Source organism: Engystomops pustulosus, chromosome 1 (genome assembly GCF_040894005.1).
Source record: "Engystomops pustulosus chromosome 1, aEngPut4.maternal, whole genome shotgun sequence".
Classification (NCBI taxonomy): domain Eukaryota; kingdom Metazoa; phylum Chordata; class Amphibia; order Anura; family Leptodactylidae; genus Engystomops; species Engystomops pustulosus.
In genome coordinates, this window is record NC_092411.1 from 96647508 (window position 1) to 96670652 (window position 23145).

Here is a 23145-nt window from a genome sequence, read left to right on the forward strand (position 1 = left end):
ACCCCTAGTTACAAACGGAGCAGTGGATATTGGTAATTTATTGTACTTTAGTCCTAGGCTACAATAATCAGATGTAACAGTTATCACAGGTGTCTGTAATGAAGCTTTAGTGTTACTCCTGATTCTTATGACAACCCAACACTTTTAAAATCCAATTGTCACAGAGACCAAAAAAGTTCTGGCTGGGATTACAATGATAAAATATACAGTTCCGAGTTACATACAAATTCAACTTAAGAACAAACCTACAGACCCTATCTTGTATGTAACCCGGGGACTGCCTGTATACAGATCCCCCATAGATAGTATATAGCGCCATGCTGCAAACTGTATACACAGCCTTCCCCAGCAACACACAGCCTCCCACCAGTATATACAACCTCTCCAATTGTACACAGCCTCCCCCAGTAATACACAGCCAGTAATAGTATAATCCCCAGTAATAGTATATACAGATATGGCACTCAAAAAAGGAGCTTCAGCGCTCGTTGCACTTTCCTGACAGCAGCCGCATTCTGTGTATATCCTGCAAAGTGGTTCACACAGGTGTGCTGTGTTGCACCGCTCTGGCCATCAATGACGCCGGTGCCCTAAAGGTGCCGATGTAATAGATTTGTCATGTAGTATGGACTTGCCAGCGCTTAGCGAGTCTATACTGCCGGTGGAGATCCACCACCCTGAAAAGGGTCTGCAGTCTGCCGCCTGAGGTGGGAACTTCATCCCGCCTCATGGCAGATGCAACCCTGTACACCAGTCTGTTTGTGGCCCAAAAATACACACATTCATGCAAAGGTAGACTATAACTAAATGACTTATAATTCTGACATCAAGATATTTTTGACAAGCATCTTTTAGTGAAGCCATGTGACCAATGAAAAGTAAAATGCCATTAAAAAAATTGATAATGTAAAAAGACTCCCAGTACAGTACCTACGGTAGTAGTGTAAACCTTATGGCATAAATTCGACTTAGAGTGGGGTCATCCTGGTAAATCCGGTGACGCACGGACTGAATTTTATGCAGTGAACTCAGCCGTGTGAAATGGCCCTAAGGGTTCGGGCTGACAGATTTTTTTCTATTGTTAAATTCTGATGTCCAAGTCATGGGAGTCAGAAAGAACAGTTTACAGACATGCAATTCGTCAGATATATTAAAATCTATGCTGGATAGAAGGTCAATGTAAAACGTGCCGCCATTTACAGAGGATCATTTTTTAAACCTGATGACAGGCGCTCTTTGATCCGGATAACAATGCTCATGTGGAGCAGCTTTTATTTCAGTCTCATTCTCACTGTATAGATATCTTTTCCATTCAAGTAAATTGTATTTGCTGCAAAATGTTGGCATTTGCAAGTTTATCAGTCAGTTCCATCGAAGAACAGAGCGGGGATGGCTTCAGTAGGAACAGAGAGGTGACTGATTTTTAGCTTTTCTCCTGTAAAATCTTCCCCCCCTGCTTTCTATACATTATGACAATGGTCTTGCTCTGTCATACACACCGCCCTAGTGCAATGGGTAATGTGATGCTTCATTTGCTGCCTCAATCAGCAGAATGGTTACTTCCACCAGTGACACATAAACATATATCAATTTTATAGACTGCAGTGCAGACTTGGAATAATATACAGAGGAGCATGTTGTATGACATGAATGTATGCTGCACGCCATGTCCTTGATAGGATTTTATCTCATTTACATCACGTTTCACCTCCAAGGTGGTCTTCCTGGAAGGTCACCCATATGGATAACCCCTTGTAAAAGTGCAATAAGTGAGGATAAAATGTATATGCAGGACAAGTCTCACATGTGATGAGTTTTATGACTGGGGCCTGCTGTAGGAATAGCACAGGGTGCATCTGTGTCTGATTGAGGTGCTGTGACAGAGCTGTGTGTGTTTGTTTGGGGCAGGGTGGGGGGGTGGAGGGTAGCTGGTTGCCATAGAAACAGGTCGTCTAAAACAGGACGATGAATATTTATCATCTCTAATGAATATTAATAAGATTGATTGAATAATCAGGGCTTCTCCTCTCTTAACGCAGCTCTGCAGATGGAATATTAACACTACAGTCGCCCTGTTTATTTCTTTATCAAAGTCACCCGAGTGACGCAAGAAGCATTTGCCTTCTTCAGATCCATCAAACAATGTGCTCCATTTACCATTTGCATTGTATTTCTTCGATCACATGTGACAGTTTAACTCTTCCCATTACCTGGCAGATGATTTCCAGTCTTTTACTCACATGAAGGAAAACTATTTTGTGCACATCTATGAAGTGTTGCAGATAGTCATAGTATCTTTTCATATAATGCCTTATTTTTGTAGGTCAAATTTATATAAAGGAGGCAAATCGCCTTTCACATCTCTCCAACATTGGTATCACAAACAGGTGCCTGAACCCCCTTTCATGGCACGTGTGCGTTCTGCCCATGTCTCTGACATGTGGGACTTGCATTGGACTGACCCATCGGGGGAGATTTATCACTGTTTCTGCGCCAGTTTTCTCGCATAGAAGCAGTGAAAGAATCACAAATTCTTGCGCAGTGCAAGAATTTGCGATTCTTACAGCAAATATGCCATTTTCACACCATGTGGAGGTGGAGGGGGCCCAGGTTCCTATGCAAAACTATGCACAGGTTTTAACATAGGTCAGACCTGGCGTAGTTTTGCCAGGCGGCTGCGCCACCCGCCAGATATAAGAAGAGGCCCGAAGGACTCGGGAGATCCAGGCCACTATCATATGCCGATGCAGGAGTGTATGATAAAAATCCCCCATTGTATTTAAAGGGTCTTCTCAGAAATGCATTTGTTTCTCACACATTTTTTGAACTTGCAGGATGCTCTACTTTTGCAAATCACACCTATGGAAAATAGTCAATACAGGTCTATATAGACACTATAAGAACCGATCAAAGACACGCATGAGAAACTGACACATGTTACAGCTGCGATTTCTTTATGGACTGGGGCTAATGCAACCTTTGTATTAGGCCATTTTCACATGGTCAGTATTTGGAAGCCATAACCAGGAGCAGGACCAAAATGCAATTGCTTCCATTATAATTATTTTCTTGCTATTGGTACCCTTTCTAGCTGTGTCTTGCACTGATTAAATACAGGCGGTCCCCTACTTAAGGACAACCGACTTCAGACATCCCATAGTTAAAGACGGACCCCTATGCCTACTGTGACCTCTGGTGAAGCTCTCTGGATGCTTTACTATAGTCCCCCTCTTGGATCTCACCGTTCTCCAGTGTATGGCACAGTGTCCCTGTGAGTTTGGGGCTGACCCTGCATGTACCCGGCTAGCACTTGTCAGCATCACTGAAGCGCCACGCATGTGCCATCCTCAGCACACATTGTCAGTTTGTTGTCATGGTGTGTCTGTGATGCTGGCCAGTGCTAGTCAGTTACACTCAAGGTCAGCAACAACAGGCGCACTGTGCCTCAACAAGGATCCCACCAAGGATTAAAAAAATACATATTATCATATAAGGTACTGTTTGGGGGGTCCTGCTGTGACAGGTTGCCTTTAACTTTTACATCAGGTATATGCATAGGAGTAGTACAGACAACCACTGGGTTAGGTTCCATTAAAGGAAACCTACCACCACAAATCTACCTATAAAGGTAGATTGGGTGGTAGGTGCATCAATGGGACGTGAGGATAGCCCTTTTAAGGGCTAATCCTCACGTCCCTTAAAGGGCTAATCCTCACGTCCCTTCACTTTTTTTGTAACTTTTATTCCACATATATTTAAATTTACTTATGCGGCTACCGGGGCGTGGAGTAGCCGCATATGAGATTACATGAGGCGGCTACTCCATGCCCCGGTACCCACTTTACCCCTCCTACTCACCCATCTTCGGCGCGCAGCTCCGCGTAGCTGCGCGCCCTCGTCCGGCGTCCCTGCCGTCTGCGCATGCGCAGAAGAGCAGGCCCGCGCCTGTTTCGGAGCAGTGACCGCGCAGGCGCGGGCCTGCTCTTCTGCGCATGCGCAGACGGCAGGGTCGCCGGACGAGGGCGCGCAGCTATGCGGAGCTGCGCGCCGAAGATGGGTGAGTAGGAGGGGTAAAGTGGCTACCGGGCGTGGAGTAGCCGCCTCATGTAATCTCATATGCGGCTACTCCACGCCCCGGTAGCCGCATAAGTAAATTTAAATATATGTGGAATAAAAGTTACCAAAAAAGTGAGGGGACGTGAGGATTAGCCCTTAAAAGGGCTAATCCTCACGTCCCATTGATGCACCTACCACCCAATTTACCTTTATAGGTAGATTTGTGGTGGTAGGTGCCCTTTAAGACATTTGAGTGAGCAGGCCTGAGACCTCTCCCCTCTCCATAGGGAGCTGTGCAGCCGAACCGCAAATGAGGCCGAAATAGGATGTGCATATGTATACATATATATCACTAATCTATCTTATGGAGGGGCCGAAAAGCTTGGGCAGAATTGTTTATGTGAATGGAGCCTTACAAAGCATATTTCATAATGATGCACTAATTTGTTAAAATACTGATAAGGTTGCAGACTCTGCTTGGTCTATGGGAAAACTGAGCGGTGTGCAGATTTCTTGGACTGAACAAAGTGCAATGGACTGAAGTCCACTGGAGAAAAATATGATACAAGGAGTCCTTGTCTGCTGGGACTGTGTTTGGTTGGGGGAAAACAACCAGCACATGGTTTTTCATGGACCTAGTGCAATCCTGTACTATTGGCCTAAATGCTTGTGAATATCATAATATACACAAATGTATACACTACATTCATACACCTCAGCCTCACAGACACATCCAGCACATATTTACTTTAAGGTACTTACTTTTTATGGAGGCTAAGTAATAGTGGCAGAATCCACACGGGCTGAATGATTCATGCTGGAGTGCTTACAAATCCTCCCCAGCTCTCTCTGTACCGACAGCATCTTGCTTTTTGCAGTTCCTACTTCCTGGTTCTGAGTGGGGGGAGGGGAGCACGGAACAGCATGGAGCTGCTACATGAAGGGATAGTCTGGGTGCCTGTCTGCTGCTGACTCACGGACTACACACTATCAAGTGCCTACACACAGCCACCAGCAGGGGGCGTCTTTCGGGATATAAGCGAGGCTTCTCCTTCTGTAATAGCAACATATCGGTTCCATGATCAATCGGCCGATTGGGAATATCTCTGGTGGAATTAATGGCCATTCCATAATCTAGATTCTAGCTCCAAGCTCTTATAAAGGATATTTTTAGGTTATTTTCTTTAGTTATTCTGCAGAATTTCACATCAGCTATAAGAATTCATACTGTACACAGTCTGGGACATTTATCATTGATAGATTTTAGGGTGCACCCCACCCAGAACCAGTTGTATGTGCTTATCAAACTGAACCCAACAGTATTCATGAAATTATTTAACAGTTTTCAAAAATAAGTAAAAAAATGCATCAAAACATTTGCAAACCCTCTATTACTTAATTGATTCAATAGATTTATGAGAAAATTAATTAAGTTATGTTGTTCCTGTGCAGCACTTCGGGTGATCTTGCAACTATTTGCTTATATAGACTTAAAGGGAACCTACCACCACAAATCTACCTATAAAGGTAGATTGGGTGGTAGGTGGATCATTGGGACGTGAGGATAGCCCTTTTAAGGGCTAATCCTCACGTCCCTGCACTTTTTTGAGAACTTTAATTTGATATTTATTCAAATTTACTTATGTGGCTACCGGGGCGTGGAGTAGCCGCTTATGAGATTACACGAGGCGGCTACTCCACGCCCCGGTAGCCACTTTACCCCTCCTACTCACCCATCTTCGGCGCGCAGCTCCGCGTAGCTGCGCGCCCTCGTCCGGGGAGCCTGCCGTCTGCGCATGCGCAGAAGAGCAGGCCCGCGCCTGTTCCGGAGTTGTGACCGCGCAGGCGCGGGCCTGCTCTTCTGCGCATGCTCTTCTGCGCCTGCGCGGTCACAACTCCGAAACAGGCGCGGCCTGCTCTTCTGCGCATGCGCAGACGGCAGGCTCCCCGGACGAGGGCGCGCAGCTACGCGGAGCTGCGCGCCGAAGATGGGTGAGTAGGAGGGGTAAAGTGGCTACCGGGGCGTGGAGTAGCCGCCTCGTGTAATCTCATAAGCGGCTACTCCACGCCCCGGTAGCCACATAAGTAAATTTGAATAAATATCAAATTAAAGTTCTCAAAAAAGTGCAGGGACGTGAGGATTAGCCCTTAAAAGGGCTATCCTCACGTCCCAATGATCCACCTACCACCCAATCTACCTTTATAGGTAGATTTGTGGTGGTAGGTGCCCTTTAAGGGTGCAGATACACGTCGCGTTTAAAGCATGCTTTTAAAAACGCATTGCAAAGGCTGAAGAGAGATTTACCTAACGAAACAACTGTTAACACTTGTGTTTACAAATCAACTGTTACCGCAGTGTTAACACATCACATGTGTTTGTTAACACAATCATTAATATGTGCATTTTGTAAACACAAGTGTTAACAGATGTTTAATTCGACAAATATGTCTTCAGCTTTTGCAATGCGTTTTTAAAAGCATGCGTTAAACGCAACGTGTTTATTAGATAATTGGCACAAACCAACACAAAACAAAACCAGATGAGTAAATTTATCACTTAGGGGACACTCATGATAAATTAAATAGTGTTAGGCCCCTTTCACACTTGCGCTTTTCACTTGCTTTTGAGGTGCAGAACTTGCATTGCACTCTGACCCATTGATTACAATGTTTTTACACGTTTTTTTAAACACGCGTTTAAATCTCGACATGCTCTACTTTTGCAAGTCACGCGCGTGAAAAACGCACCATACAAGTCTATGGAGACGCATCAAAAACGCATTGCACTCTGAGACACTTGCAAGTGCAATGCAAGTGCAATGCGTTTTTCACGCATTAATTGCCATAGAAAAGATAGAGCTCAGTCCCGAGTCCATTTCACACGCATTATTTGCGCGTGAAAAACGCATTGAAATTGCATTAAAAACGCGCATGAAAAACTGAGACACTGAACAAACTCTGACTGAAAACTGATTGCACTCTGATGCAAAATGTGCGTTTTTCACTGACCAAACCCTGATCGCACCCTGATCAGACTCTGACGTGATCTGCAACGCAAGTGTGGAAGGGGCCTTACCTACCTCTACTAATCTCCCCCTGCTGCACAACCATGCATTCCCACTGGGTAAGGTGCGTCACCTCTTTAGCCGCTAACTGCCTGAGGATGCATGTACTGTGTGAAGGGATGCCACACAGATTATAAAGGTGGGTAGCAGGGTTATATAGTAGACCAGTGATTTTCAACCTGTGTGCCGCGGCACACTAGTGTGCCGCGACACAAGGTTGAGTGTGCCGCGGGGGAAAGTTGCCCGAACTAGGCTGCCCCGGTGTCGAGCTGCCGCCGCGCCCCCGTATTTCTGCCCCATACTTACCTCCAAGTCCCACGTCGGCGATCCGCCCGTCTTCTGTAGCTCCTGTACCGCGCGGCCCATGTCACGTGACTGACGCGACCTGACGTCAGGTCGCGTAAGTCACGTGACCAGAGGCGCGCGGTGCAGGAGCTACAGAAGGTGAGCGGATCGCCATTAGGAGTGAGGAAGACGTCAAGAAGACATCAAGGGTAAGTATATAGGGTTATTATTTGTATAAGGAAGGTAGCTAGGGTTTTTTTTTTTATTAGTAAAGGGAGGCTGGGGCTTTTTATTTGTTAAGGGGGGCCTCTAGGGCCTTTTAATTAGTAAAGGGGGGCCTCTAGGGCCTTTTAATTAGTAAAGGGGGGCCTCTAGGGCCTTTTAATTAGTAAAGGGGGGGCTCTAGGGCCTTTTAATTAGTAAAGAGGGGCTCTAGGGCCTTTTAATTAGTAAAGGGGGGCTCTAGGGCCTTTTAAATAGTAAAGGGGGGCCTCTAGGGCCTATTAATTTGTAATGGGAGACCGCTAGGGCCTTTTTATTAGTAAAGGGAGGCTGCTAGGGGCTCTTGATTAGTAAAGGGAGGCCGCCAGGGGCTTTTTATTAGTAAAGGGAGGCCGCCAGGGGCTTTTTATTAGTAAAGGGAGGCCGCCAGGGGCTTTTTATTACTAAAGGGAGGCAGCTAGGGCCTTTGTATTAGTAAAGGGAGGCAGCTAGGGCCTTTTTATTAGTAAAGGGAGGCAGCCAGGGGCTTTTTATTAGTAAAGGGAGGCAGCCAGGGGCTTTTTATTAGTAAAGGGAGGCAGCTAGGGCCTTTTTATTAGTAAAGGGAGGCAGCCAGGGGCTTTTTATTAGTAAATGGAGGCCGCCAGGGGCTTTTTATTAGTAAAGGGAGGCAGCTAGGGCCTTTTTATTAGTAAAGGGAGGCAGCTAGGGCCTTTTTATTAGTAAAGGGAGGCAGCTAGGGCCTTTTTATTAGTAAAGGGAGGCATCTAGGGGCTTTTTATTAGTAAAGGGAGGCAGCTAGGGCCTTTTTATTAGTAAAGGGAGGCATCTAGGGGCTTTTTATTAGTAAAGGGAGGCAGCTAGGGCCTTTTTATTAGTAAAGGGAGGCAGCTAGGGCCTTTTTATTAGTAAAGGGAGGCATCTAGGGGCTTTTTATTAGTAAAGGGAGGCAGCTAGGGCCTTTTTATTAGTAAAGGGAGGCAGCTAGGGCCTTTTTATTAGTAAAGGGAGGCAGCTAGGGCCTTTTTATTAGTAAAGGGAGGCAGCTAGGGCCTTTTTATTAGTAAAGGGAGGCAGCTAGGGCCTTTTTATTAGTAAAGGGAGGCAGCTAGGGGCTTTTTATTAGTAAAGGGAGGCAGCTGGGGGCTTTTTATTAGTAAAGGGAGGCATCTAGGGGCTTTTTATTAGTAAGGGGAGGCAGCTAGGGCCTTTTTATTAGTAAAGGGAGGCCGCCAGGGCCTTTTTATTAGTAAAGGGAGGCCGCCAGGGGCTTTTTATTAGTAAAGGGAGGCCGCCAGGGGCTTTTTATTAGTAAAGGGAGGCCGCCAGGGGCTTTTTATTAGTAAAGGGAGGCCGCCAGGGGCTTTTTATTAGTAAAGGGAGGCAGCCAGGGGCTTTTTATTAGTAAAGGGAGGCAGCTAGGGCCTTTTTATTAGTAAAGGGAGGCCTTTTATGACTGTTTTAGTGTCATTTTGTGCTATTTTGGTTGGTGGTGTGCCCCAGGATTTTCTAAGTATAAAAAGTGTGCCGCGGCTCAAAAAAGGTTGAAAATCACTGTAGTAGACATTGCACTGCAAAGGTTGAATACAACCATTAGACAGGCGATTACACAGTACAGTCCATGAGGCTTGCACAGATCCCATCCACTGTGCTACCCCTATAAATCAGAGTTTCAAGGTGAATAACTTGCAGCTCAAAATATCTGCAGCAAAGTATCTAAACTTCATCAAAATTAATTGAGTTGACAGGCAACCATCTGAAGCACATGTCATATGGTTATTGTTCAATGACAGATTACACCATTACTATTAACTATTTACCCGACACATGAGGACCACTCCAACCTACCGGGGGACATTTACTATGGCGTTTCCGCCAGTTTTGTGGCGCTCTCACCACATGTTCTGCTCTCAGACCTATTTATTCGCTTTCGGGGACAGAAAAAATGACTTTTTCCGTCTGCTCCGACTCTTCTCCGAAAAGGGGCGTGGCTTTGGCGGAGTGGAAACTCAGACAGAATTAATATGCGTCACAGCCATTTTTGGGCGCTGTAAACTGGCGGAAAGTAGACCAAAAGAAAACTGGTCTAGCAGGGACTGTTGGACACATTTCTGGTGCTCGGGACAGATTTTGGTCCCAGGGACAGAAAATGGGCTCGGGGACAGAAAATGGGCTCGGGGGACAGAAATGTCTCTGCACAGCTCTACAATATTAAATGTGTATCTTCTTTCCGAGAGCAGGTCGGTAACAAAGCCAATGCAGACACCAACACTTTAAGTAAATGTCCCCCACCTTCTTTTCCCTGCTTCAGCTGCAGGAGCAGAGATGCTTCCGGGTAGGAGCTGCAATTGAGAATTGATCAGCCGCTGCACAACTCACTCCGCCCTCCTTGACACATCTACAAAATCTGGGGGCACAGCTTAGGGCGCTAAAAAACAGAGTAAAGACTGAGACAGGCGTAGGGTGGAGACCTTTCCCTGTGACTGTTCCTCATCTACCCGTTTTTTTGAGATGCGGTCCTGTTTTCCATATTAGCAGATTATTAACCTGCTAACCAAATCTCAGAGGTGGGAACAACTTGCTATTTGCTTCTCTACTGACCTCTATTAAGGCAAAGTGGGAGAGGAGCTACATTGGAAGTGGCTTGCCAGGCAACATCCCCCATTGGGGCCTAGCCTTTTTATGTGGGCCTGGAGGCAGCCGGTGCCCAGAATACCGGAGTGGCTGGCTATTGTGGCCTAGGGCACGCTGATGTCACGGTACTTGGTATGCAGATCGGAGGACTGTCCCACAGCCTGGCAGGTCTCCAGCAGGTGGTGTGTGCAAGAAATATGGAGGGAGAGGCTGATCTACTGGTTTCTTCATGGGGAAACCCCTGAGTATCTGTAAGATAGGTCCCTGGGTAATGGATGGGGAAGCCCGTAGTGGTAGCTGTATCCAGGGATCAGACGGAGGCAACGTTGTGCAAATCAATTCACGGTTCTTTATTGAACAACAGGCAACAGGCCAGAACGGTCAAACAGCAGATTCGGATTCTGGTAATGGAGTGGTCATGGAGAGTAGTCCGCAGGATAAGGCACCAGTCTGGTGGTGTATGCAGGCTGGGATAATTGAGGTGGAGCTGTGTACAAACTGTGTAAGCTGCAACTCTGGTTAGAGTCTCCAGACTGAGTTCCTGGGATTGGTTTCTCTGACATCACTAAAGATCTGCTACACACTATCTCTCTTCACTCAAACCAGGTGGTCTGGACTGCTGACAGACTCTGTGGGAAAAGACCATGTGCTCCCACTGCACAGGGGTTTTATACTCCCCCTGGTCAGGTGGTAGCAACTCTCTATTCACACTCCAGTTTACAATACAGCAACATAATTGGATAACATCTTACCCCCATTTAACTTGTGCCTTTCCAGGCAGAGGTTACAGCTGCTATTACACAATGACCAGGTTCTAGAACCTTCATAGAGGGTTAGCGACTGCACCTAACAGCTCCTGACCTGGAGAGGGCGCAATTCACAACTACCAGCCTGCAAGGGTGTTGCATCAGCATATTTATTTTTCCTTTTAATGTTATTTTTCGTGTTTTATTTGCATTTTTATGTTTACTCTGTCCGTTTTAATTTTTTCTGGTTATTATACACTAATGTTTTAGGGCACATGCACATGGTATACTGGAGGAAGTATGAGCAGTGGCAGATTTGCCATTTCTGGGGCCACAAAGTTGTAACGGGACATCTACTGATGGTAGACGTTTCCTACTAAGAATGCTAAGCTATGCACCTCAGGACTTCTTTTATTAGAACTCTATACGTCGCAATTGCAGAAATATAGACTTATAAAACTTATGCTACACAGTTTGAGGTGCTCCGGAGTGCTTGTCCATTAATTTATTCATCCCATGCCTGGTTGCGCCCGTTCACAGTGCACAGAGCAGTTGGCAGGTGGGTCTTTTATCGTATGAGGTAGTGAATAAATTATAAGATAAGACATTCTGAGGTACTTCGGTGATATAACCAAACCCCCCCATACTGATTAGCATAATTTTTTTATAACACTATATTGCCGCAATCTCGCCATATAGTGTTATAATGAAAGGCGTCCTGAGGAACATAGGCCGGTGACACACCGGTGGCGTTTTTGGTGCATTTTTTTCATTGCGCTTTTGCATCAGTTTTGCATACTGGCTTTGTGAATGGGTTTTTGGATAAAGTGTCTTTACTTTTTCTCCCTTGCAATTTTTGTGTCTGCGTTTTTGAGCTGCGTTTTCATTGCACTTTTCAAAGCAGTTGTGTTTTTGAAAACGTGTTCGTGGTCAGTGTTTTGAAACGCATGCGATTACAATGCATATCAAGCATTATGTTTTTCAAACATTAAAATACAGTGTGCGCAAAAAACGCATGCGTTTTCAATGCAATCGAAATCACAACAGAAACTTGACAAAACGTCACGTCTGTCACCGGCCTTAGTAGGACACGTCTAGAATCAGTAAAACTGATGGTAGATGTCCTTTAAAAAAAACTCACATTACTATTGGTAACCTCACAGCCTTGTAGGTAAAAATACACACTGTGGTAACCTGTTGCATGTACATTCCAAGGTTGTAGCTGCATTTAGAGCACCCTAAGTGTAGGTCTATCACACACAAGTGTACTAGACTGCTCATAATCCAGCTACAAATCCCAGATATAAATGCACACACACAACAGTATGGTTACACTGCTCTCAAGTGCCAATACCTAACACAGTCTGCCACTTTGTGCGGTCAAAACTGCTGGAAGACTCCCAATAAGTAGTAATGTCAATCTCCGTTGTTTGAGGGATAAGGCCCCTTACACATGAACAAGTGTGATGTGTCCTACTAGCATCACACTCCTAGCATGTCCTGGCTGGAGCATCCATCCTGAACGCTAACTTGTCCTGTCGAGTTCAGTGCCGGTTGCTCAGCATACGGGATGGACGTTCCAGCCGGCACAGGCTGCGAGTATAAAGCAAGTTGGACACATCACACGCGCTTGAGATGGGGCCTTAAGATGAGAAACTATCTCAAGATGAGAAACCTGTATATATTTTTTGATAATAATAATTCTTTACTTATATTGCACACACAGGGGTTTCACAATCTAATCAACCTAGTTGATTGTATGGGTGGAAACCAGAGGACCCGGAGGAAAACCATACAAACAGGGAGAGAACATACAAACTCTTTGCTGATGTTGAACTAGATGGGAATAGAACCCAGGACCCTTGCGCTGCAAGGCTGTAGTGCTAACCACTGAGCCACCGAGCTGCCTTTATTCTAGGGAAAACATGCTTTACAAAATATTTATCATTATTTGTTCATTATTATCTATTGATGCAGCAGCATTAATTCCATGGCGTTCAAAATTCAAAAAAAGGTTTACATACATAAAGTTAAAAGAAGCAGAAATCGGTAGAAAAGAAACAAAACTAGACTGGACTGGCACAAGAGAAAGGAGTACCATGAGCTAATATTTTATGTACTTTAAATTACTTGTGTTATCCTATTTATTTTCTTTCCTTCTGCACAGGTCAAAGATGTAATTTGAAATTAATGGTATTACAAATGTGTTGCAGAAATTGTTGTCCTTCATTTAAAACATACCTAACTGTAGTATGGCAGTATGTGGTAAAAACAATAAAACAACCGAGGATTAAAGTACTTTAAGGGGTCTGAAAAATAGTAAAAATAAATAAATGAAAAAAAAAAAAATAAAAATTCAAATCACCCCCCCCTTTCCCTAGAACTGATATAAATAATAACAAGCGGTAAAAATCATAAACACGTTAGGTATCTCCAAATACTAAAATGTCCGATCTATCAAAGTATTAGAACGGTTATTTCTGGCGTTTAAACCCGTAACGGAAAACAGCGCCCAAAGTTGAAAATTACACTTTTTCGCCATTTCTCAACATAAATAATGTTATAAAAATTACAGTCCTCAAAATGGTAGCATTGAAAACGTCATCTCATCTCGCAAAAAAATCACACCACACACTGCTCTGTAGACTGAAGTATGAAGAAAGTATTAGATGGCAAAATTAAGAAAATTGGCGCAAATGAATTTTTCACTAATTTCACAGGAATTTGGAATTTGTTTCCCAGTACACAGCATGGAATATTCAATACTGTCACTATGAAATGTATTTTGTTACACAGAAAACAACCCCTCTTTACATGGAAAAATAAAAAAGTTATAGATTTTTGAACGTGGGGAGTAAAAAAAGGGCCTCGGCGTTAAGGGGTTAATGGATGTTTTCACGTTTCAGTTGTTTAACACTGATCCATTGTTTTGTTTCACTGAAAAGGCTGGGTAACCAGGTGTTATGGTTTCAATGTTAAACCTTGAGGGCCCATTCACACGATGCGCTGCGTCATGTTTTTGATGCATTTTTGACACATTCCAAAGGCTTCACCCTTGATCACGTTTTAGCAAATGCAATGGAAACACAATATTACGTCGACATGTGATCAAGGTTGAAGCCTTTGGAATGCGTCAAAAATGCAATGCACTGTGTGAATACGCCCTCCGCGTTTTTTGCGGATGCTGAAGAAAAACTGAATATGATGGCCCTGCTCACAAGAGCTTACAAACTATGCGGAAGAGGGAGTGATACTAGAGGTGATGTATAGGGGTACAGCCAATCTTATAAAGGGATATAATAAAATAAATAATAGCAGTAGTAGAATTTTACAGTAGACTGGACAGTAGTGTGATGTCATCACATTACTTATGATGTAAGTAGGTTTCCATAGCAGTAGCAACATTCTACTACCAGATCATCCAGTGGACAGTGTCTTCGAGGTACAGCGTCATCAAGGTACTGTATTTATACCCTGTTTTTATTATGTGCATGTCTCTCATTAATTGGTGCTAAAATTTTACAGCCTTGTTGTCTGTTTATGACAGGTCTAATTCCGAAAAATGTACTTGGTGTTACTTTGCTTCTACAGCATTGGGGAACTCCAACTGTGTTTGGTGTTTTTCAATGAGAGCTGTATCAAACATTCATATGCATGTATATTTAACAAACCCTTGGATGCATGTGGCATCTGTTTTATGTTTATTTTTAGTGGCATTTCCGAGGTGACAAACACTCTAGCTCCTATTTATCTAAGATATTCTTCAATGGCAGTACAAGAATATCATAGAAATAATTACATGGATAGAAAAGAGCATCTGCTGTTTAGAATTCACATACATCTCCATCATGACAGACTGCTAGAACAGTCATTAGGAAATGTATGTTTATACTCCAGCATTAGATACATATAATATATATATAGGTATATGTATACCTGCCAACATTAGAGTTTTCCTAGTAAAATGATTGGACTACGAATTTGGCAAGTCATCTCATAACCAGTGGAATTGATATTACATATCTAGTTTGTACAATCTGTGACCTACCACACCTTTAAAGGGGGTTTCCAGGCTATAAACTAATTATAACCTTTTCATACAATTGGTCTGACTCCTCAGTACCAGATCAGCAGGATCCGACACGCAGCACAGCCACAGATAAACAGAGAAGGGAGCAGGGAGCATACAGCTCTGTTCTCTGTGTAGTGGCCAGACAAGGTTACTGCAGCTCTGATTTATTTTAATAGGACCTAATTAAGTCTGAATGGAGAACATGTGTTTGTCCACATTGGTGTGCTCACAGTTGTTGTAGTGCAGTGGCTTCCATAGCAACTGTAATGAAACTGTCACAGTTATGTGGCGCTAATATTTTCACCTCCATCTATTTTATATCACATAAATATTGGGCAATGGGGATGTTTATAGAACATGTGTGTGTTAAACCAGCCTAAACCAATGTTTCCTTTCTTGCTATTTCTGTATACTGAGGCCTACATTCATAGCCATAGCATTGCTCCTTACATTTGCTCCCTGTGACAAAATTCAATGTTAACTTTATTTTTAGCAGTTTAGTTAACCATAAGATGGGTTGTACATGCTTATGGTATTTTTCTACATATCATAACAGCTGATGTGAATTCTACATAGTAAGGCCTCCTGCACACGAATATGAGAAATATTGGACTGCAAACAATGGCCTGTGGTCCGTTGTTTGTGGCTCGTGTTTCATCCGCGTTTGAGATCTGCTCATGCATTGATGACAGTGGATATGAAGTACTTGGGCCACAATAGGACTTTCTCCAAAATCGGCTGATGAACTGGACAGTGGAAACTACGCCATGTGTATGAACTTATAGCAAGACATGGAGATATGTGCAAGCGTGTAAAATAATGCCATGCACACATACAAAAAAAATTGACTTAGGCTTAATTTTTAGTCTTTTTGAAGAGGTTAACCAGGGGAGAATGTCTGCGCGGACTAAACATATCACACCTACAATCCCCCATTGGGGCTATTTGAACAGCTCACAAGGCCCCTACTTACACTCCAATTTTAGCAAAAAGTTACAAACTGCACAGTTCTTATTTTCTGTTATGTGCTTGAAAAAAGTTGAGTAATGATTGATAAATAATGATAATGATACATCACCTGCGCCAGATTTCTTTTGCGCCAAAAAAAATCATTCTAAAATGCCTTCCAACACATTTATCAAGGCTTTTAGACCATTTTTTTGCAGTTTTCCAACTTGTCCAGCAAAGAGGTTATGGCCACAAGAAAGATGTGATCTCCAGAAAGGAGGCATGCTTAGGTGGGGAATATTCAGACAAATTCATCCTTGCGACACCGTAATGAATTCCCCCTACTATGTTTGCCTTTTACAGATGTCTCAGGAACTTGAGAGAGCATTCCATAAATTTGCAATTTATGGCAACACCAAAGGATCTGCAAATGAGATGAATGGCAAAAACTTCAGCAAACTTTGCAAGGAATGCAACATACAAGAAAATGGATGTACCAATGTAGATGTGGACATTGTCTTTGCTAAAGTGAAGTGAGTTTTTAGAAAAGTGTTAAACAATTAATAGTTTAAAGTTAAAGTACATCTCCCACTAGTAATATACTAATTTTGTTCAATGATAAGCTACTTGCAATACACACTGCTATTAGAGAGGTCCTTTCACCAGTCCTGACATGTCAATTTGTGTCAATAGTGCTATTGTTCTTGGAATAAGGTAAAGTTTTAACAGTTTTTGTTTGTGGTCCGTGTGTCATTAGCCTGTAAAGTCTGCTCACACACCAATCAGAACTACCCAACCCGCATGAGCTATCCGTTACATCAGCAGATAGTACATGGACAAAAACAATGGCCCTTGATAAATCTATTTGCAGTGTTATTATGCTATGGGGGTGGTTTGGGACAGTCACATTGAAAAGTTGCAAAACACTATCTATAGTCCCAGCATAAACCAGGGTGGCAACTGGAGTCAATTTTTGCCAAAGCCTGCGCCTAAATGAAAATTTGCAATACACAAAATCGGTCCAATTGTGAAAACCTGGCTATGCAAGTTTAATGACATGTGTGCAAGAGGGTCTATGTGAAAGTGACTTTGCATTGTCCTATGTTCAGTTGGAGCAACGGAACGTCGCTGATCCACAACTGAAGGTACACATAAAAAACAATTACATATATCCCACAATATTCATGTGCATGAGAGCTGTATGGACACACACCTTTCATTTCAAGCATATGGACTTGGCGCATCCTATTTTGGTGAGACTCCTGGAGTACTGACTACTTCATTTTCATTAAAAAAGAAATCAGTAGTCACTATAAAGAGAAAAGAAAGCGTTTGCGTAGTGTTTTATCTGTTGTTTTTCAGTTGGTGCTAACTAGCTGCAAAGATTTTATATTAAATTGGGTACTAATGTAGGGGTGGAGGGGGGCAACAAATTAACTTTGAAGTTTGTCCATCTTTCCTTTTCTTTAAGGTCAAAGACAGCCCGTGTGATCACCTATGAAGAATTTAAGAATGCCTTGGAACTTCTGGCAGCGAAGAGATTTAAAGAGAAACCTGCAAATGAAGCTCTAGCAGCCATTCACAAACTTGTAGAGGGAAAAGAACCTGCAAACATGGGGACCACGGTACTGTTCTTTCATTTTCTGTATGTTACAGAGGAAATATTCCTCATGATGTAGATTATTTATGTCAAACATGATAAGAAATGCTTTAGCTTTTTTCAGACATATCAGAGCAGACTGCTCCTTGGTTTACAGATACAATAAAGTAGATTAGGTGTAGGCTCTAAGACACGTCAGGGCAGGCCTGTCCCAGGTAACGGTTCCAGGCATGTGGCTTTACATTTTAAAATCATACATAACTCAGGAGCAGGGTGGGGGTGGGTGGGGGTTATGAATCACTCCACAGACTGGGATTAAGAAACGACTCAGGAAGTAAGCCAAGGTCACTAACGGAAGGCAAGAAAAAAGTATTGCAAGTAGCAGAGATTTACTGCTTTGCTGCTAGTTTATTGAGCGCTCTCCCCACATCTGTTTGCAAAAAAAAAAGTAACAATGGGATGGACACGCTTTCTGTACTGCTACATTCCAAGGCCAAGTTTACATAAGACACATTCTGGAATGCAAGCCAAAATAATAAAAGACAGCATCAAAGTCTAAGGACGATATTGTGCTGTTGATTATATAAACCTGAAAGCTCTTTTGTGAACTGAACATGGAATAATTGTAGTTTTGAATAATGAAGTGACTTTACAATGTTAGGAAAGGTTATCAGTATCACAGGCCTTTTAGAGTTGGCTCATCTGTACCTTTTAGCAGCATTGTGTGAACCTTTGAAACAGGGTCTTAAAAATGAGGGACTCAAGCCTCGAAATATATATTTTGTTTCCTTCTACCACACACAAAAATAAACAGAAACAAAAATATTTGTAAGTATAGTAACCTGGTACTTTATAGACTGAAAGGTCTACTAAATAATATGCAAGGCTCAGCAGAATCTTCCCCAGTCCACAGGAGGCTTTCTGTGGTTACATGGTCCCTTTTGAAAGTCAGTGTACAGTAAGTACAATAAAGAAATGTATTATTATCTTTAGGACCAAGCATTTTATTATGACCAGAGATGTTGCAAGGTGTGCCCATACAAAGATATGCAGAGAGTGTCCTTTTGGGAACTTGCTCCCAGAGTGGAAGTGGCCAGGCTGCCCATCTGAGCATACGCCAAGGTCTCGGGTACATAGAGACCTATAGCCTGACGAAAAGGCATTTCAATTGCATTGAAACTGTTTGCTTTTTTAGCTTTATAAACTTATTTTGACCTTCTAACCGGCCAATTCCACTCCGGGAACAAGTTAACCCCCAAAAAAATCTATGACCAACATCCCCCTGTGTGGCAAGTCCATTCGGTGGCATAGTAGCAGCCTGGATATACTTGGACATAATAATATACAGATATTTTGTTGCCAATTTATCTTGTGTGTAACTTCATTTTTAAATAATAAGGCACTGTACTGAAAATATAATGTACATTTGATTGGATAATTATTCTGCAGTGCAGAATACATTTGATTGGATAATTATTAAATGAGTGCTGGATGGGGATGTATTTCAGTCTGTATATTTTATTTAAAAAGCAATGGTCTTCTCATGCACAACATGATTTGGTGGTTCCAAAAGCTTCCTGTGCAGATTAAAATGTGTCGCACCCATTATAATTCTTTATGATAACCTCTGTGTGACAGTTTATTCCCTTGGTGTTGTCCATACTGTAGCTTCCATTGCAGATTACAATAAAAGAGGTGATCCAGTAGTTTTTCATAGTTCACATTACCACGTTGTAAGAAGCCCCCTGTTTGACAGTACATTTCCTCGGTGTTGAAAAGATGCTTGTCTGACTTTCTATATGATGCATGTGCAACCTGTCATTCTTCTCCTGTCTGCGAGGTGCAGAAGGTAGGGCAGCTTTAGGGTTGACATGAAGTCTTCAAGCAGATGTAAGAGAGAAATGTGGCATCTTTGTCACCAGGTTCACAGCTTCTGAAATGTTTGCATCCTTGTGTAATCTGTTGTTGAGGAAGCTGTAATGTTCGTGATGGAGCTATGGTTTCATGAAGTGTTATTTTATATGAGTTTTAATGTAACCTGAGAAAAGCATACTATTTTTTTATGCCTTATTAGGGTATATGGAAGTCATAGAGGTGAGGTCCTGCATTCAGGAACCCCCTCTATAAGCCTTCATATGGATTGTGATGGGTAATGTCTGTCGAGAAAACAATGTCTCTGGCAAAATATGTTTGCCATTGGTGAGTGAACCTCATTATGGTTATGTCTGCTAGTGGTGTCCATTAGTGTAATCCTTTATGGAATAGAATAACAGATACCTGGGTAGGCAAAAACAGGTTTACCATCCATTTCAATTAACATTATGCCAGTTTACCTTCCATTAGACCTCCATTATTTAGAATGCCAAAATGCCAACTACAGGTCCATATGGACCAGTGGTTTAGGATCCCAAAATGGCCTGTATCTGTAGGTGGGCCCCATGTAAAATACTTACTGTGGGGAATCGCTCTCGCAGATGCTGGGTAGTAGTGCGGGAAGCAAGGACACACGCAGGTGTCAATTCTGTATCGATTTTCTATATCTTTGCTTAAAGTTATTTAATAGAAATGCTGTGTTTCCATAAACATGACCATATAATGACAGATTTGTATTATATATCCTCCAGATCTTTTTCCTGTCCAACAATTAACTGGTCATGGCTCTATACTGAGCCACAAGAAACATTTTAGTTCTTTAAATCTCACAGAACAGAAGTCATTGGCCCACATTTATGTTTGCGCTAGTTTTCTGTCTGAGTTTGCACTGGAAAGAACGTGAAAACTGCTTGCACATGAATTTATAAAGCGCCAGTTTTGTGTCGTGACTGCACTGTGTCCCACAAGATAGAAAAAATATGAACCTAAAGGGGCATGTTAGTGTTTGGTTGGAGTATGTGGCACATTTATTACTGATACGCCACAATTTTCCAGCATGAACAAAGTGCTCCAAAACAAATGGTGCCCACTTCCATAGCAATGCAGGGGACGCCAGATTAAAGAAGAACGTGCGCCAGTTTTGATCTATCTGGCAAGCTCTGCACACTAGTTTTGATAAATGAGGGAGATTGTTTTAGCAATCACTTCCAGAGATTCTCTCCTACCCCCATTAATATAAGAAGTGCATGCATATGGGGGAGTTTGCCTGTAGAGGATGCAGTGTGCAACAGATTCATGAAATGTGTTACACGGTCTTCATGAATCTGGCGCTGCTTGCACTGCTCGGGAAGTGTGCATCAATTTTTTTTTGCTGCACCTTTTACATAGGGCATGCGACACAATTCTCTTGGACACTGTTTGATAAATGTGTCGCATGGTCCGACTGTGCACCAGAATCTCCCTATCTCCCTTTCAGTGCAGGATATTGCAGCCGCAACACTTCTTAAATACGTGTGCAAGCACGAATATGCAAAGTCGGAAAGAGAACTTTTTTTTTTAAATTTAACATTTCATTAGTAGATTGCCCACCTTTTACTGTTGTATGATAGGCTCCTAAGGCCTTGTTCATCTACTTAAAAAAGTGGTGTAAATTCAGAGAAGTTTCTTATAAAATGTCCTAGTTGTATATGCCACTGTTTCTTTAAAAGCTAGTAATTGTATAGCTCCATCAGGAGAGGAGGTTGACAGGAATGACATCAAGTCTTTTAGCATGAGGGGTAATTTGATCCTTCTTTCTAAAGAGAGCTGCCTTTGAAACCTCTTTGTTCATGCAGCGTTGGGCCCTCCTTCTTGACTAGCTGGAGTTTTAATATAAACAGCTTAACTCTGCTCTGTTTTACAGAAAGCCGTGACTGCAGGGGCCGTGGATCGTCTAACAGACACATCAAAGTACACTGGATCACACAAGGAACGTTTTGATGAGAGTGGCAAAGGCAAAGGCATAGCAGGACGTGAAGAACTGACTGATAGCTCTGGATATGTTGGGGCATATAAGGAAGCGGGGACATACGATAAGAAGGCTAAGAAGTAATTCAAGAACAACCAATTTATGAACTGTGAATCATACCTGGCAGTACCTTACAAATCAACTAAGATGAAAGGGTTAATTATTTAGTATCTAGGGCAACTGTCCTCATCTTACATCAACCTGTCAATAATAAGCATCAAATATGAAATGGTATCCTCTGATTTTTTTCTAGGTCATATGAGATATGTCATTCTATCCCAGAACTGTGCAAGTTGCACACAGCATCTCTTGTTTTACCAGGAGGAGAATGATACTGTCTGTGGCTTCTTTTCTGTATCATAAATCTCTGTCTAGCTCTGTTCACATTGCACTAGGTCAATGCACTGATTTTCTGATGTACATCTCTATTAAATATGCCACACATAACCATATATACCAACATGACTGGGTGTAAAAAGATTTTCTTGTGTACACCATCAATTGTTTAATGACTGCATTATATACCTGGGGCTTTCCTGACCCACACATTGGGGGGAATTTATCTTATGCTAACATTCCATGCACCAGTGTATGATGAAGGCCCCGCCATGCTGGTGCTTCCTCATGTATCTCACGGGTGGCTTGCAATGGTGTACAACTCTAGCCCTGCATGGAGTAGAATTGTGCGGTAACTCCCGAACATTCAGGTCTGAACGTTCACAGGCTATGGCAAGTGTGCTGATGGCTGTGTCCCCCATTAATGTAATTCCCCTCAAAATTACTAGCACCAGTGCTGCACCTTCAAATTTCCCCCAGCCTTTATTTTGCTACAGCCTATAAGTCGACTACTGCACGCAAACCTCCCCCCGCCATGTGGGCGAAAGAAGAGCCAGCGGATACATCATAAGGTTTCACCCCATAAGCCTGGGGTGGGCGGGTTGGGCTCGGCTTTAACATACGCCGGCACACAAGCACTGGTTTTCAAAAAATCTCCCCCATAGTTCACATATATTACACATACAGGTCTCTTGAACTAAGCTTGGAATGGTGTTTGGGGACCATCAAACCATCAAAGACAAGCATGATAAATTAGGGATACTTCCTAATCATTGCACAAGTGCTGAGGGAGAAGGGGGAGGCCGTGGAGTTCACCGAAAGTGCATTGTCCAACGATAATGCACTCTGCCACGATTCAGTAAGATCGTGCACCCGATATCCTGCATGTGTCACTTTCCCTGCTCAGGTCCAACGGAGTTAACCTTCTTCTTGCCGGTGTATTGTCTTGCGACACAATTTGCAAGTTAAATCCTACGCTCAGTCTGAATCAGTCGCATCATCTAGCGCAGAGGTCCCCAACCTTTTTTGCACCAGGGCCCGGCTTTAAGCTAGGCCAGTTTTCCATGGTCCGGTGGGGGTGGGGGCGTGGCTTTGGTCATATGGGGTGGGGTTATGGAGGGGTGGAGCTTAGTGCATACTTATGAGAATGTGATTCAACTTACCATAGGTTCAGAATGAGTGGGAGCACCAGGCTTGTTTCCCTGAATCAGTGGGAGCACTGGGCTTGTTTTACTGCAACAAGACGGTCCCATCTAGGGGTGATGGGAGACAGTGAAACCCGAAGTGTGTTCCTTATGTCC

General features: G+C 43.0%; 2 protein-coding genes across 4 annotated transcripts in view; one reads left to right on the top strand and one right to left on the bottom strand.

The window, feature by feature from the left end:
* The window catches only part of ZNF219 (zinc finger protein 219), a 47171-nt gene extending 42160 nt beyond the window's left edge, over nt 1-5011 (bottom strand). For both annotated transcript variants that reach the window (XM_072149195.1, XM_072149215.1), the window contains exon 1: nt 4819-5011. The gene's annotated coding sequence lies outside the window, so the exon portion shown is untranslated. The remainder of the gene's footprint in view (nt 1-4818) is intronic.
* TPPP2 (tubulin polymerization promoting protein family member 2) lies at nt 3435-21737 on the top strand. 2 transcript variants are annotated; one of them, XM_072149236.1, is made up of 4 exons: nt 3435-3494; nt 16392-16561; nt 17500-17653; nt 21404-21737. In XM_072149236.1, the coding sequence occupies exons 2-4, from the start codon at nt 16392-16394 to the stop codon at nt 21590-21592; spliced, it is 513 nt and encodes a 170-aa protein (XP_072005337.1). In that variant the 5' UTR covers nt 3435-3494; the 3' UTR covers nt 21593-21737. The 2 variants fall into 2 exon arrangements, with proteins under 2 accessions (XP_072005337.1, XP_072005329.1); XM_072149228.1 differs by lacking the exon at nt 3435-3494 and adding an exon at nt 14366-14466.
* Nucleotides 21738-23145: the final 1408 nt, after the last annotated feature.